The sequence below is a fragment of the Salmo salar genome, unplaced genomic scaffold (assembly GCF_965601325.2).
Source record: "Salmo salar unplaced genomic scaffold, fSalSal1 ptg000648l, whole genome shotgun sequence".
Taxonomy (NCBI): Eukaryota; Metazoa; Chordata; class Actinopteri; order Salmoniformes; family Salmonidae; genus Salmo; species Salmo salar.
Genome location: NW_027675452.1, coordinates 672,501 through 689,756, shown reverse-complemented (window position 1 = coordinate 689,756; position 17,256 = coordinate 672,501). Strand labels below are relative to the sequence as shown.

The following is a 17,256-nucleotide window of genomic DNA, read 5'->3' as shown; positions in this document are numbered from 1 at the left end:
AAAGATCGTACTTTTTGGAGAAATGTCCTCTGGTCTGCTGAAACAAAAATAGAACTGTTTGCCATAATGACCATCGTTATGTTTGGAGGAAAAAGGGGGAGGCTTGCAAGCCGAAGAAAACCATCGCAACCGTGAAGCACGGGGATGGCAGCATCATGTTGTGGGGGTGCATAGCTGCAGGACGGACTGGTGCACTTCACAAAATAGATGGCATCATGAGGAAATAAAATTATGTGGATATATTGAAGCAACATCTCAAGACATCAGTCAGGATGTGTCACGTCCTGACCAGTATAAGGGTTATTTGTTATTGTAGTTTGGTCAGGACGTGGCAGAGGGTATTTGTTTTATGTGGTTCGGGGTGGTGGTTTATTTAGTAGGGCGTTTGATTTATTATTTCTGGGTTTTTGGGTAATGTTCTATGTTTGTATTTCTATGTGGTCTCTGGTATTTCTATGTCTGGTTTATTGGGGTTGGACTCCCAATTGGAGGCAGGTGTTTTCTCGTTGCCTCTGATTGGGAGTCCTATATATGGGTATGTGTTTGGTTTAGTGTTTGTGGGAGATTGTTTCTTGTTTTGCCTGTGTGAGCCTGACAAGACTGTTTTGTTGTTCGTGAGTTCTTCGTTCTTTTTTGTGATTTTTGTATACGTGTTTGTTTGGTTTTCCTTCTTAATCCTATTAAAAGAAGATGAGTATACAACCCGCTGCGTTTTGGTCCTCCATTCCCGACGACAACCGTTACAGGAAGTTTAAGCTTGGTTGCAAATGGGTCTTCCAAGTGGACAATGACCCCAAGCATACTTCTAAAGTTATGGCAAAATGGCTTAAGGACAACAAAGTCAAGGTATTGGAGTGCCATCACAAAGCCCTGACCTCAATCCTATAGAACATTTGTGGGTAGAACTGAAAAAGCGTGTTCGAGCAAGGAGGCCTACAAACCTGACTCAGTTACACCAGCTCTGTCAGGAGGAATGGGACAAAATTCACCCAATTTATTGTGGGAAGCTTGTGGAAGGCTCCACGAAGCGTCTGACCCAAGTTAAACAATTTAAAGGCAATGCTACCAAATACTAATTGAGTGTATTTAAACTTCTGACCCACTGGGAATGTGGATGAAAAAAATAAAAGCTGAAATAAATCACTCTACTATTATTCTGACATTTCACATTCTTAAAATAAAGTGGTGATCCTAACTGACCTAAGACAGGGAATTTTTACTAGGATTAAATGTCAGGAATTGTGAAAAACTGAGTTTAAATGTATTTGGCTAAGGTGTATGTAAACTTCCGACTTCAACTGTATACAATAATTTATTCTTAACTGACTTACGTAGTTAAACAAAGGTTACATTGAAATAAATAAAAATATATACACTACTGGTCAAAAGTGTGCAAAGCTGTCATGAAGGCAAAGGGTGGCTATTTGAAGAATCTCAAATATAACATATATTTTGATTTGTTTAACACTTTTTTGGTTACTACATGATTCCATATGTGTTATTTCATAGTTTTGATGTCTTGACTATTATTCTACAATGTAGGAAATAGTAAAAATAAAGAAAAACCCTTGAATGAGTAGGTGTTCTAAAACTTTGGACTGGTAGTGTATATGAAAATAACCTTAAATAAAAAGATGGCATTCTGTACTGTCCAATCATATGAATAATTTGACCTCAAAACCAAAATGCTGGACTATAAAGACAAATTAAAATGTTTTTCTGCACTGTCCAAAGTGTATATTCACTGACAGTACATATAACTGCAGCTACTAGCTAGCATCGTTTGTTAGAAATGCTAGCACTATGCTACCGTATCTGCCGCTACAAGTTACTAGCTAGACTAACTAGCATCTTTAGTTAGTCATGCTAGCGCTATGCTACCGTATTTACCGCTACAAGCTAGGTTAACTAGCATCTATAGTTAGTCATGCTAGCGCTATGCTACCATATTTGCCACTACAAGTTACTAGCTAGGCTAGCTAGCATCCTGGGACTGATCTAGGTTGAAGATACCCAGGTTAGAATAAAAATAATTCCACAAGAAAGCTTTTGAATTTTTTTTTATATATTAATGGGACTAGCGTCGACGCTAACTAGCATTGCTGAACCCATTGTTTAGAATTCTTCAACATTTTTCAAAGAGTTGTGGGATAATAGTTGTGGGATACTACTATCCTCTTGTCTTAACCTTTGTTATGTACAACCTAGGGACAAAGGAAGCATTTTCCAAACTCGGTCCTCTGACCCCAAGGGGTGCAGGTTTTGGTTTTAGCCCTACCACTACACAGCTGATTGAAATAATTAAAGATCTATGATTAGTTGATTATTAGAATCAGCTGTGTAGTGTTAGGGGCTAAAACCAAAACCTGCACCCCCTGGGGTCCAGAGGACTGAGTTTGGGAAACCCTGGACTAAGGGAATGACCATGAGGGTTACCTACAGATAGTACAACCGCCACTATGACGAAGACTTACGCCCGTATGCATATGACCAGTGGCGTGCAGCTATAGGCACCCAATGTATATTTATGTACGTTCAGCGGAGAGGGACAGGAAGAGGAGAAACACACAGTTTAATGTAAAGAGCCTATGTTTTGTGAAGTCAGATTAAACAAAGCAGAACTCAGCAGCTCCCATTTATTAGTCACAGTGTGATCTGGAGTATGTACGGATAGATGGAGGGAGAGAAGGAGGGAGAGAGAGAGGGTTGGAGGGAGGGAGGGATGGAGGGAGAAAGGGATGGAAGGAGGGAGAGAGGGATGGAGGGAGGGAGAGAGGGATGGAGGGAGGGAGAGATGAGGGAGAGAAGGATGGAGGGAGGGAGAGAGGGATGCCTGGAGGGATGGAAGGAGGGATGGAAGATTGGGAGGGAGGGAGGGAGAGATGAACACATCCCATACACCCATAAACATGAACACATCCCATACACCCACAGACATGAACACATCCCATACACCCACAGACATGAACACATCCCATAAACATGAACACATCCCATACACACATAAACATGAACACATCCCATATACTCATAAACATGAACACATCCCATACACCCAGACATGTACACATCCCATACACCCATAAACATGAACACATCCCATACACCCACAGACATGAACACATCCCATAAACATGAACACATCCCATACACCCACAGACATGTACACATCCCATACACCCATAAACATGAACACATCCCATACACACACAGACATGTACACATCCCATACACCCATAAACATGAACACATCCCATACACCCACAGACATGTACACATCCCATATACCCATAAAGATGAACACATCCAGTATACCCACAGACATGAACACATCCCATATACCCACAGACATATACACATCCCATACACCCATAAACATGAACACATCCCATATACCCATAAACATGAACACATCCCATATACCCACAGACATATACACATCCCATACACCAATAACCATGAACACATCCCATACACACACAGACATGTACACATCCCATACACACACAGACATGAACACATCCCATACACTCATAAACATGAACACATCCCATACACACACAGACATGAACACATCCCATACACCCACAGACATGTACACATCCCATATACCCATAAACATGAACACATCCCATATACCCACAGACATATACACATCCCATACACCCATAACCATGAACACATCCCATACACACACACAGACATGTACACATCCCATACACACACAGACATGAACACATCCCATACACCCATAAACACAACCCATACACCCATAAACATGAACACATCCCATACACATCCCATACACCCATAAACATGAACACATCCCATACACACACAGACATGAACACATCCCATAAACATGAACACATCCCATACACCCACAGACATGTACACATCCCATATACCCATAAACATGAACACATCCCATATACCCACAGACATATACACATCCCATACGCCCATAACCATGAACACATCCCATACACACACAGACATGAACACATCCCATACACCCATAAACATGAACACAACCCATACACCCATAAACATGAACACATCCCATACACCTACAGACATGAACACTGAAGCAGGAAGTCTCACTGAGGTCAGATGACCTTTTACATTGGAGGGGAGATTTGCTGCAATTCATCTGTGATCTCAGCAGCTTCTTCTGGTCTCCTTAACAAATACAGGTGTGACCACTCACCTGTGATTTTAGCAGCCTTCTCCTCCTGGTTGGCCCTGTTCTCCTCATTCTCCTCGTCCTCCTCCTCAAAGTCATCCAGGTTGCCGATATCGGCCTGCTTCATACTCATCAGGCTGGCCAGGCTCTGCATGTCCTCGTCACTGAGACAGACAGACAGACAGACAGACAGACAGACAGACAGACAGACAGACAGACAGACAGACAGATTTTATTTATGATAAATCTAACAAAGAGAATCCACGACATACAGCCATTTTGTACAGGCCAACATCTCTCTCTCTCTCTCTCTCTCATAGCAGACAAGAATCTCACAGGGGAGAAAGGCCCAACTCACACCTACTGTAAAACCATGTAACACATCAAGTCTCATGATGTACAGGGAATATCACGACCTGTCTATAGTGTTATTAAACAGGGAATATCACGACCTGTCTATAGTGGTATTAAACAGGGAATATCATGACCTGTCTATAGTGGTATTAAACAGGGAATATCATGACCTGTCTATAGTGGTATTAAACAGGGAATATCATGACCTGTCTATAGAGTGGTATTAAACAGGGAATATCATGACCTGTCTATAATGGTATTAAACAGGGAATATCACGACCTGTCTATAGTGGTATTAAACAGGGAATATCATGACCTGTCTATAGTGGTATTAAACAGGGAATATCATGACCTGTCTATAGTGGTATTAAACAGGGAATATCACGACCTGTCTATAGTGGTATTAAACAGGGAATATCATGACCTGTCTATAGTGGTATTAAACAGGGAATATCACGACCTGTCTATAGTGGTATTAAACAGGGAATATCATGACCTGTCTATAGTGGTATTAAACAGGGAATATCATGACCTGTCTATAATAGTATTAAACAGGGAATATCACGACCTGTCTATAGTGGTATTAAACAGGGAATATCATGACCTGTCTATAGTGGTATTAAACAGGGAATATCATGACCTGTCTATAGTGGTATTAAACAGGGAATATCATGACCTGTCTATAGTGGTATTAAACAGGGAATATCATGACCTGTCTATAGTGGTATTAAACAGGGAATATCATGACCTGTCTATAGTGGTATTAAACAGGGAATATCACGACCTGTCTATAGAGTGGTATTAAACAGGGAATATCATGACCTGTCTATAGTGGTATTAAACAGGGAATATCATGACCTGTCTATAGTGGTATTAAACAGGGAATATCATGACCTGTCTATAGTGGTATTAAACAGGGAATATCATGACCTGTCTATAGTGGTATTAAACAGGGAATATCATGACCTGTCTGTAATGGTATTAAACAGGGAATATCATGACCTGTCTATAGTGTTATTAAACAGGGAATATCACGACCTGTCTATAGAGTGTTATTAAACAGGGAATATCACGACCTGTCTATAGTGGTATTAAACAGGGAATATCATGACCTGTCTATAGAGTGGTATTAAACAGGGAATATCACGACCTGTCTATAGTGGTATTAAACAGGGAATATCATGACCTGTCTATAGTGGTATTAAACAGGGAATATCATGACCTGTCTATAATGGTATTAAACAGGGAATATCATGACCTGTCTATAGTGGTATTAAACAGGGAATATCATGACCTGTCTATAGTGGTATTAAACAGGGAATATCATGACCTGTCTATAGTGGTATTAAACAGGGAATATCATGACCTGTCTATAGTGGTATTAAACAGGGAATATCATGACCTGTCTATAGTGGTATTAAACAGGGAATATCATGACCTGTCTATAGTGGTATTAAACAGGGAATATCACGACCTGTCTATAGTGGTATTAAACAGGGAATATCACGACCTGTCTATAGAGTGTTATTAAACAGGGAATATCACGACCTGTCTATAGTGGTATTAAACAGGGAATATCACGACCTGTCTATAGAGTGTTATTAAACAGGGAATATCACGACCTGTCTATAGTGGTATTAAACAGGGAATATCACGACCTGTCTATAGAGTGTTATTAAACAGGGAATATCACGACCTGTCTATAGTGGTATTAAACAGGGAATATCACGACCTGTCTATAGAGTGTTATTAAACAGGGAATATCACGACCTGTCTATAGAGTGTTATTAAACAGGGAATATCATGACCTGTCTATAGTGGTATTAAACAGGGAATATCATGACCTGTCTATAGAGTGTTATTAAACAGGGAATATCACGACCTGTCTATAGAGTGTTATTAAACAGGGAATATCACGACCTGTCTATAGTGGTATTAAACAGGGAATATCATGAACTGTCTATAGGGGTATTAAACAGGGAATATCACGACCTGTCTATAGTGGTATAAAACAGGGAATATCATGACCTGTCTATAGTGGTATTAAACAGGGAATATCATGACCTGTCTATAGTGGTATTAAACAGGGAATATCATGACCTGTCTATAGTGGTATTAAACAGGGAATATCACGACCTGTCTATAGAGGTATTAAACAGGGAATATCATGACCTGTCTATAGTGGTATTAAACAGGGAATATCATGACCTGTCTATAGTGGTATTAAACAGGGAATATCATGACCTGTCTATAGTGGTATTAAACAGGGAATATCATGACCTGTCTATAGTGGTATTAAACAGGGAATATCATGACCTGTCTATAGTGGTATTAAACAGGGAATATCATGACCTGTCTATAGTGGTATTAAACAGGGAATATCACGACCTGTCTATAGAGTGTTATTAAACAGGGAATATCATGACCTGTCTATAGTGGTATTAAACAGGGAATATCATGACCTGTCTATAGTGGTATTAAACAGGGAATATCACGACCTGTCTATAGAGTGTTATTAAACAGGGAATATCATGACCTGTCTATAGTGGTATTAAACAGGGAATATCACGACCTGTCTATAGAGTGTTATTAAACAGGGAATATCACGACCTGTCTATAGTGGTATTAAACAGGGAATATCACGACCTGTCTATAGTGGTATTAAACAGGGAATATCATGACCTGTCTATAGTGGTATTAAACAGGGAATATCATGACCTGTCTATAGAGGTATTAAACAGGGAATATCATGACCTGTCTATAGTGGTATTAAACAGGGAATATCATGACCTGTCTGTAGAGTGTTATTAAACAGGGAATATCACGACCTGTCTATAGTGGTATTAAACAGGGAATATCACGACCTGTCTATAGTGGTATTAAACAGGGAATATCATGACCTGTCTATAGTGGTATTAAACAGGGAATATCATGACCTGTCTATAGTGGTATTAAACAGGGAATATCATGACCTGTCTATAGAGTGGTATTAAACAGAGAATATCATGACCTGTCTATAGTGGTATTAAACAGGGAATATCATGACCTGTCTATAGTGGTATTAAACAGGGAATATCACGACCTGTCTATAGTGTTATTAAACAGGGAATATCACGACCTGTCTATAGTGGTATTAAACAGGGAATATCACGACCTGTCTATAGAGTGTTATTAAACAGGGAATATCACGACCTGTCTATAGTGGTATTAAACAGGGAATATCATGACCTGTCTGTAATGGTATTAAACAGGGAATATCATGACCTGTCTATAGTAGTATTAAACAGGGAATATCACGACCTGTCTATAGAGTGTTATTAAACAGGGAATATCATGACCTGTCTATAATGGTATTAAACAGGGAATATCATGACCTGTCTATAGTGGTATTAAACAGGGAATATCACGACCTGTCTATAGTGGTATTAAACAGGGAATATCACGACCTGTCTATAGTGGTATTAAACAGGGAATATCATGACCTGTCTGTAATGGTATTAAACAGGGAATATCATGACCTGTCTATAGTGGTATTAAACAGGGAATATCATGACCTGTCTATAGTGGTATTAAACAGGGAATATCATGACCTGTCTGTAATGGTATTAAACAGGGAATATCATGACCTGTCTATAGTGGTATTAAACAGGGAATATCACGACCTGTCTATAGAGTGTTATTAAACAGGGAATATCACGACCTGTCTATAGTGGTATTAAACAGGGAATATCATGACCTGTCTATAGAGTGGTATTAAACAGGGAATATCACGACCTGTCTATAGTGGTATTAAACAGGGAATATCATGACCTGTCTATAGTGGTATTAAACAGGGAATATCATGACCTGTCTATAGTGGTATTAAACAGGGAATATCACGACCTGTCTATAGTGGTATTAAACAGGGAATATCATGACCTGTCTATAGTGGTATTAAACAGGGAATATCACGACCTGTCTATAGTGGTATTAAACAGGGAATATCATGACCTGTCTATAGTGGTATTAAACAGGGAATATCATGACCTGTCTATAGTGGTATTAAACAGGGAATATCATGACCTGTCTATAGTGGTATTAAACAGGGAATATCATGACCTGTCTATAGTGGTATTAAACAGGGAATATCATGACCTGTCTATAGTGGTATTAAACAGGGAATATCATGACCTGTCTATAGTGGTATTAAACAGGGAATATCATGACCTGTCTATAGTGGTATTAAACAGGGAATATCACGACCTGTCTATAGTGGTATTAAACAGGGAATATCACGACCTGTCTATAGAGTGTTATTAAACAGGGAATATCACGACCTGTCTATAGTGGTATTAAACAGGGAATATCACGACCTGTCTATAGAGTGTTATTAAACAGGGAATATCACGACCTGTCTATAGTGGTATTAAACAGGGAATATCACGACCTGTCTATAGAGTGTTATTAAACAGGGAATATCACGACCTGTCTATAGTGGTATTAAACAGGGAATATCACGACCTGTCTATAGAGTGTTATTAAACAGGGAATATCACGACCTGTCTATAGTGGTATTAAACAGGGAATATCACGACCTGTCTATAGAGTGTTATTAAACAGGGAATATCACGACCTGTCTATAGAGTGTATTAAACAGGGAATATCATGACCTGTCTATAGTGGTATTAAACAGGGAATATCACGACCTGTCTATAGTGTGTATTAAACAGGGAATATCACGACCTGTCTATAGAGTGTTATTAAACAGGGAATATCACGACCTGTCTATAGTGGTATTAAACAGGGAATATCATGACCTGTCTATAGTGGTATTAAACAGGGAATATCACGACCTGTCTATAGAGGTATTAAACAGGGAATATCATGACCTGTCTATAGTGGTATTAAACAGGGAATATCATGACCTGTCTATAGTGGTATTAAACAGGGAATATCACGACCTGTCTATAGTGGTATTAAACAGGGAATATCATGACCTGTCTATAGTGGTATTAAACAGGGAATATCATGACCTGTCTATAGTGGTATTAAACAGGGAATATCACGACCTGTCTATAGAGTGGTATTAAACAGGGAATATCATGACCTGTCTATAGTGGTATTAAACAGGGAATATCATGACCTGTCTATAGTGGTATTAAACAGGGAATATCACGACCTGTCTATAGAGTGTTATTAAACAGGGAATATCATGACCTGTCTATAGTGGTATTAAACAGGGAATATCACGACCTGTCTATAGAGTGTTATTAAACAGGGAATATCACGACCTGTCTATAGTGGTATTAAACAGGGAATATCACGACCTGTCTATAGTGGTATTAAACAGGGAATATCATGACCTGTCTATAGTGGTATTAAACAGGGAATATCATGACCTGTCTATAGTGGTATTAAACAGGGAATATCATGACCTGTCTGTAGAGTGTTATTAAACAGGGAATATCACGACCTGTCTATAGTGGTATTAAACAGGGAATATCACGACCTGTCTATAGTGGTATTAAACAGGGAATATCATGACCTGTCTATAGTGGTATTAAACAGGGAATATCATGACCTGTCTATAGTGGTATTAAACAGGGAATATCATGACCTGTCTATAGAGTGGTATTAAACAGGGAATATCATGACCTGTCTATAGTGGTATTAAACAGGGAATATCATGACCTGTCTATAGTGGTATTAAACAGGGAATATCACGACCTGTCTATAGTGTTATTAAACAGGGAATATCACGACCTGTCTATAGTGGTATTAAACAGGGAATATCACGACCTGTCTATAGAGTGTTATTAAACAGGGAATATCACGACCTGTCTATAGTGGTATTAAACAGGGAATATCATGACCTGTCTGTAGTGGTATTAAACAGGGAATATCATGACCTGTCTATAGTGGTATTAAACAGGGAATATCATGACCTGTCTATAGTGTTATTAAACAGGGAATATCATGACCTGTCTATAATGGTATTAAACAGGGAATATCATGACCTGTCTATAGTGGTATTAAACAGGGAATATCACGACCTGTCTATAGTGGTATTAAACAGGGAATATCACGACCTGTCTATAGTGGTATTAAACAGGGAATATCATGACCTGTCTGTAATGGTATTAAACAGGGAATATCATGACCTGTCTATAGTGGTATTAAACAGGGAATATCATGACCTGTCTATAGTGGTATTAAACAGGGAATATCATGACCTGTCTATAGTGGTATTAAACAGGGAATATCACGACCCGTCTATAGAGTGTTATTAAACAGGGAATATCACGACCTGTCTATAGAGTGGTAGTAAACAGGGAATATCATGACCTGTCTATAGTGGTATTAAACAGGGAATATCACGACCTGTCTATAGAGTGTTATTAAACAGGGAATATCATGACCTGTCTATAGTGGTATTAAACAGGGAATATCATGACCTGTCTATAGTGGTATTAAACAGGGAATATCACGACCTGTCTATAGAGTGTTATTAAACAGGGAATATCATGACCTGTCTATAGTGGTATTAAACAGGGAATATCACGACCTGTCTATAGAGTGTTATTAAACAGGGAATATCACGACCTGTCTATAGTGGTATTAAACAGGGAATATCACGACCTGTCTATAGTGGTATTAAACAGGGAATATCATGACCTGTCTATAGTGGTATTAAACAGGGAATATCATGACCTGTCTATAGTGGTATTAAACAGGGAATATCATGACCTGTCTGTAGAGTGTTATTAAACAGGGAATATCACGACCTGTCTATAGTGGTATTAAACAGGGAATATCACGACCTGTCTATAGTGGTATTAAACAGGGAATATCATGACCTGTCTATAGTGGTATTAAACAGGGAATATCATGACCTGTCTATAGTGGTATTAAACAGGGAATATCATGACCTGTCTATAGAGTGGTATTAAACAGAGAATATCATGACCTGTCTATAGTGGTATTAAACAGGGAATATCATGACCTGTCTATAGTGGTATTAAACAGGGAATATCACGACCTGTCTATAGTGTTATTAAACAGGGAATATCACGACCTGTCTATAGTGGTATTAAACAGGGAATATCACGACCTGTCTATAGAGTGTTATTAACAGGGAATATCACGACCTGTCTATAGTGGTATTAAACAGGGAATATCATGACCTGTCTGTAATGGTATTAAACAGGGAATATCATGACCTGTCTATAGTGGTATTAAACAGGGAATATCACGACCTGTCTATAGAGTGTTATTAAACAGGGAATATCATGACCTGTCTATAATGGTATTAAACAGGGAATATCATGACCTGTCTATAGTGGTATTAAACAGGGAATATCATGACCTGTCTATAGTGGTATTAAACAGGGAATATCACGACCTGTCTATAATGGTATTAAACAGGGAATATCATGACCTGTCTATAGTGGTATTAAACAGGGAATATCATGACCTGTCTATAGTGGTATTAAACAGGGAATATCATGACCTGTCTATAGTGGTATTAAACAGGGAATATCATGACCTGTCTATAGTGGTATTAAACAGGGAATATCATGACCTGTCTATAGTGGTATTAAACAGGGAATATCATGACCTGTCTGTAATGGTATTAAACAGGGAATATCACGACCTGTCTATAGTGGTATTAAACAGGGAATATCATGACCTGTCTATAGTGGTATTAAACAGGGAATATCATGACCTGTCTATAGTGGTATTAAACAGGGAATATCACGACCTGTCTATAGAGGTATTAAACAGGGAATATCATGACCTGTCTATAGTGGTATTAAACAGGGAATATCATGACCTGTCTATAGAGTGTTATTAAACAGGGAATATCATGACCTGTCTATAGTGGTATTAAACAGGGAATATCACGACCTGTCTATAGTGGTATTAAACAGGGAATATCATGACCTGTCTATAGTGGTATTAAACAGGGAATATCATGACCTGTCTATAGTGGTATTAAACAGGGATATCACGACCTGTCTATAGTGGTATTAAACAGGGAATATCATGACCTGTCTATAGTGGTATTAAACAGGGAATATCACGACCTGTCTATAGTGGTATTAAACAGGGAGTGGTGAGAGGAAGAGAAACAGAGAAAAAATGAAGAGGGAAAAAGGGAGAGATGGACAGAGAGAGAGAGACGGACAGAGAGAGGGTGACAGAGAGGAAGGGAGAGATGGACCAGAGAGAGAGAGACGGACAGAGAGAGGGTGACAGAGAGAGGAAGGGAGAGATGGACCAGAGAGAGAGAGAGAGAGAGAGAGAGGGTGACAGAGAGGAAGGGAGAGATGGACCAGAGAGAGAGACGGACAGAGAGAGACGGACAGAGAGGAAGGGAGAGATGGACCAGAGAGAGAGAGAGAGAGAGAGAGACGGACAGAGAGGAAGGGAGAGATGGACCAGAGAGAGAGACGGACAGAGAGAGGGTGACAGAGAGGAAGGGAGAGATGGACCAGAGAGAGAGAGGGTGACAGAGAGAGGGTGACAGAGAGGAAGGGAGAGATGGACCAGAGAGAGAGACGGACAGAGAGAGAGACGGACAGAGAGGAAGGGAGAGATGGACCAGAGAGAGAGAGACGGACAGAGAGAGGGTGACAGAGAGGAAGGGAGAGATGGACCAGAGAGAGAGAGAGAGAGAGAGAGACGGACAGAGAGGAAGGGAGAGATGGACCAGAGAGAGAGAGAGAGAGAGAGAGACGGACAGAGAGGAAGGGAGAGATGGACCAGAGAGAGAGACGGACCAGAGAGAGGGTGACAGAGAGGAAGGGAGAGATGGACCAGAGAGAGAGAGAGAGAGAGAGAGAGACAGACAGAGAGGAAGGGAGAGATGGACCAGAGAGAGAGAGAGAGAGAGAGAGAGACGGACAGAGAGGAAGGGAGAGATGGACCAGAGAGAGAGACGGACAGAGAGAGACGGACAGAGAGGAAGGGAGAGATGGACCAGAGAGAGAGAGAGAGAGAGACGGACAGAGAGGAAGGGAGAGATGGACCAGAGAGAGAGACGGACAGAGAGAGGGTGACAGAGAGGAAGGGAGAGATGGACCAGAGAGAGAGAGGGTGACAGAGAGAGGGTGACAGAGAGGAAGGGAGAGATGGACCAGAGAGAGAGACGGACAGAGAGAGAGACGGACAGAGAGGAAGGGAGAGATGGACCAGAGAGAGAGAGACGGACAGAGAGAGGGTGACAGAGAGGAAGGGAGAGATGGACCAGAGAGAGAGAGAGAGAGAGAGAGACGGACAGAGAGGAAGGGAGAGATGGACCAGAGAGAGAGAGAGAGAGAGAGAGACGGACAGAGAGGAAGGGAGAGATGGACCAGAGAGAGAGACGGACCAGAGAGAGGGTGACAGAGAGGAAGGGAGAGATGGACCAGAGAGAGAGAGAGAGAGAGAGAGAGACAGACAGAGAGGAAGGGAGAGATGGACCAGAGAGAGAGAGAGAGAGAGAGAGAGACGGACAGAGAGGAAGGGAGAGATGGACCAGAGAGAGAGACGGACAGAGAGAGACGGACAGAGAGAGAGAGTACTATTCTCCTGTCTATAAGCATAGTGTCCTTCATGCGGCGGCTGCTGAGGAAACAAAATGTGCACGTGTGTGTGTGAGTGTTAAGTTGTATGTTTCCGTGGGTGCATGCGTTTTTTTGTGTGTGTTTATGTGTGTGTTTATGTGTGTGTTTATGTATGTATGTATGTGTGTGTGTGTGTGTGTGTGTGTGTTTATGTGTGTGTGTGTGTGTGTGTGTGTGTGTGTGTGTGTGTGTTTATGTGTGTTTATGTGTGTGTGTGTTTCACATCCAGCCACCACCAGATAGATAACACCCTGGGATTAACTCTCTCCTTCCCTCTCTCCATCTTCATTTCTCTTCCTTCCCTCCCCCACCACCACCTCTCTCCCCCACCACCACCTCTCTCCCTGTCTCTCTCTTTCTCCTCCCCTCTCTCACTCCTTCCCTCTCCCCCAACACCTCTCTCTCCCTGGCTCTCTCTTTCTCCTCCCCTCTCTCACTCCTTCCCTCTCCCCCACCACCTCTCTCCCTCATCCTCTCTCTCCCTGGCTCTCTCTTTCTCCTCCCCTCTCTCACTCCTTCCCTCTCCCCCACCACCTCTCTCCCTCATCCTCTCTCTCCCTGGCTCTCTCTTTCTCCTCCCCTCTCTCACTCCTTCCCTCTCCCCCAACACCTCTCTCTCCCTGGCTCTCTCTTTCTCCTCCCCTCTCTCACTCCTTCCCTCTCCCCCACCACCTCTCTCCCTCATCCTCTCTCTCCCTGGCTCTCTCTTTCTCCTCCCCTCTCTCACTCCTTCCCTCTCCCCCCACCACCTCTCTCCCTCATCCTCTCTCTCCCTGGCTCTCTCTTTCTCCTCCCCTCTCTCACTCCTTCCCTCTCCCCCAACACCTCTCTCTCCCTGGCTCTCTCTTTCTCCTCCCCTTTCTCACTCCTTCCCTCTCCTCCTCTCTCTCCCTGGCTTTCTCTTTCTCCTCCCCTCTCTCACTCCTTGTCTCCCCCACCCCTCTATTTCTCTCTCTCCTTCATAAATAAATACAGTGGTATTTTCTGTGGTGGCAGGCCAGGCAACAGCAGCAGGTCAGGCAACAGCAGCAGGTCAGGCAACAGCAGCAGGCCAGGCAACAGCAGCAGGCCAGGCGCCAGCAGCAGGCCAGGCAACAGCAGCAGGCCAGGCAACAGCAGCAGGCCAGGCAACAGCAGCAGGTCAGACAACAGAAGCAGACAACAGCAGCAGGTCAGACAACAGCAGCAGGTCAGACATCAGAAGCAGACAACAGCAGCAGGTCAGGCAACAGCAGCAGGCCAGGCAACAGCAGCAGGTCAGGCAACAGCAGCAGGCCAGGCAACAGCAGCAGGCCAGGCAACAGCAGCAGGCCAGGCAACAGCAGCAGGCCAGGCAACAGCAGCAGGCCAGGCAACAGCAGCAGGTCAGACAACAGAAGCAGACAACAGCAGCAGGTCAGACAACAGCAGCAGGTCAGACATCAGAAGCAGGCAACAGCAGCAGGCCAGGCAACAGCAGCAGGCCAGGCAACAGCAGCAGGCCAGGCAACAGCAGCAGGTCAGGCAACAGCAGCAGGCCAGGCAACAGCAGCAGGCCAGGCAACAGCAGCAGGTCAGGCAACAGCAGCAGGCCAGGCAACAGCAGCAGGCCAGGCAACAGCAGCAGGCCAGGCAACAGCAGCAGGCAAGGCAACAGCAGCAGGTCAGACAACAGCAGCAGGTCAGACAACAGCAGCAGGTCAGACAACAGCAGCAGGTCAGACAACAGCAGCAGACAACAGCAACAGGTCAGACAACAGCAGCAGGCCAGGCAACAGCAGCAGGCCAGGCAACAGCAGCAGGCCAGGCAACAGCAGCAGGCCAGGCAACAGCAGCAGGCCAGGCCACAGCAGCAGGTCAGGCAACAGCAGCAGGCCAGGCAACAGCAGCAGGCCAGGCAACAGCAGCAGGCCAGGCAACAGCAGCAGGCCAGACAACAGCAGCAGGTCAGGCAACAGAAGCAGGCCAGGCAACAGCAGCAGGCCAGGCAACAGCAGCAGGCCAGGCAACAGCAGCAGGCCAGGCAACAGCAGCAGGCCAGGCAACAGCAGCAGGTCAGACAACAGCAGCAGGTCAGACACCAGCAGCAGGTCAGACAACAGCAGCAGGTCAGACAACAGCAGCAATAGAAGCTGATCTGAACTGATGTTCTGGAGTTTATTTGTGTGCAGTGACATGGTTCTCTGAAGGGTTAAGAGGGTCACACACTGCTGCTCCCCGGTTACCCTGCACAACAAAGGAGCTGGCGCTGTTTTAACTGGCTGTGTGACAGCAAGCTCATACAAAATAGCAATTGGCTTTATCAAAGGGACCGAGGAGAGAGAGAGCATAGAAAGAGAGAGAGGGAGAGAGAAAGAACACAGAAAGAGGGGGAGAGAGAGCATAGAGGGAGAGAGAGAGAGAGAGAGGAGAGAGAGAGAGAGAGAGAGAGAGAGAGAGAGAGAGAGAGAGAGAGAGAGAGAGAGAGAGAGAGAGGAGAGAGAGAATGCTGGAGAGAATATGGATCCATTGAATGAGAGATATTCTCATTCTGAAGCCGGGTGACTAGGGGTTGATTCCTCTAGCTGACTGGTGCTATACAGAGGCCGGGCGTTACACGCAGAGGCCGGGCGTTACACGCAGAGTCCGGGCGTTACACGCAGAGGCCGGGCGTTACACGCAGAGGCCGGGCGTTACACGCAGAGGCCGGGCGTTACACGCAGAGGCCGGGCGTTACACGCAGAGACCGGTATTACACGCTGAGACCGGTATTACACGCTGAGACCGGTATTACACACTGAGACCGGTATTACACACTGAGACCGGTATTACACACTGAGACCGGTATTACACACTGAGACCGGTATTACACACTGAGACCGGTATTACACACTGAGACCGGTATTACACACTGAGACTGGTATTACAGCCCTGTTTGTATTGTGGACGGCAGGAGGACGGCAGCAGAAATCACAATCACTCTCTATTCCTTTCTTCTGCCGTTACTCTATCGAGTGCAGGGAAGGAAATGGAATACGTATAGACTGTATGTGTGTGTGTGTGTGTGTGTGTGTGTGTGTGTGTGTGTGTGTGTGTGTGTGTGTGTGTGTGTGTGGACTTACGTGGCCTTGCCCTCACGGAGGAAGATGCAGGAGAGGGAGAACTGTAGCG

General features: G+C 43.2%; 1 protein-coding gene across 1 annotated transcript in view; it reads right to left on the bottom strand.

Annotated features, from left to right (window-relative positions):
- Positions 1–17,256, bottom strand: part of LOC106592988 (EH domain-binding protein 1) — a 217,570-nt gene that overhangs the window by 108,421 nt on the left and 91,893 nt on the right. The window contains exons 6-7 of the mRNA XM_082972330.1: positions 17,208–17,256; positions 4,211–4,350 (exon numbers count right to left, since the gene is read on the bottom strand). The exon at positions 17,208–17,256 is cut by the window's right edge and continues 133 nt beyond it. Coding sequence (XP_082828456.1) covers positions 4,211–4,350; positions 17,208–17,256 — 189 coding nt within the window. The remainder of the gene's footprint in view (positions 1–4,210; positions 4,351–17,207) is intronic.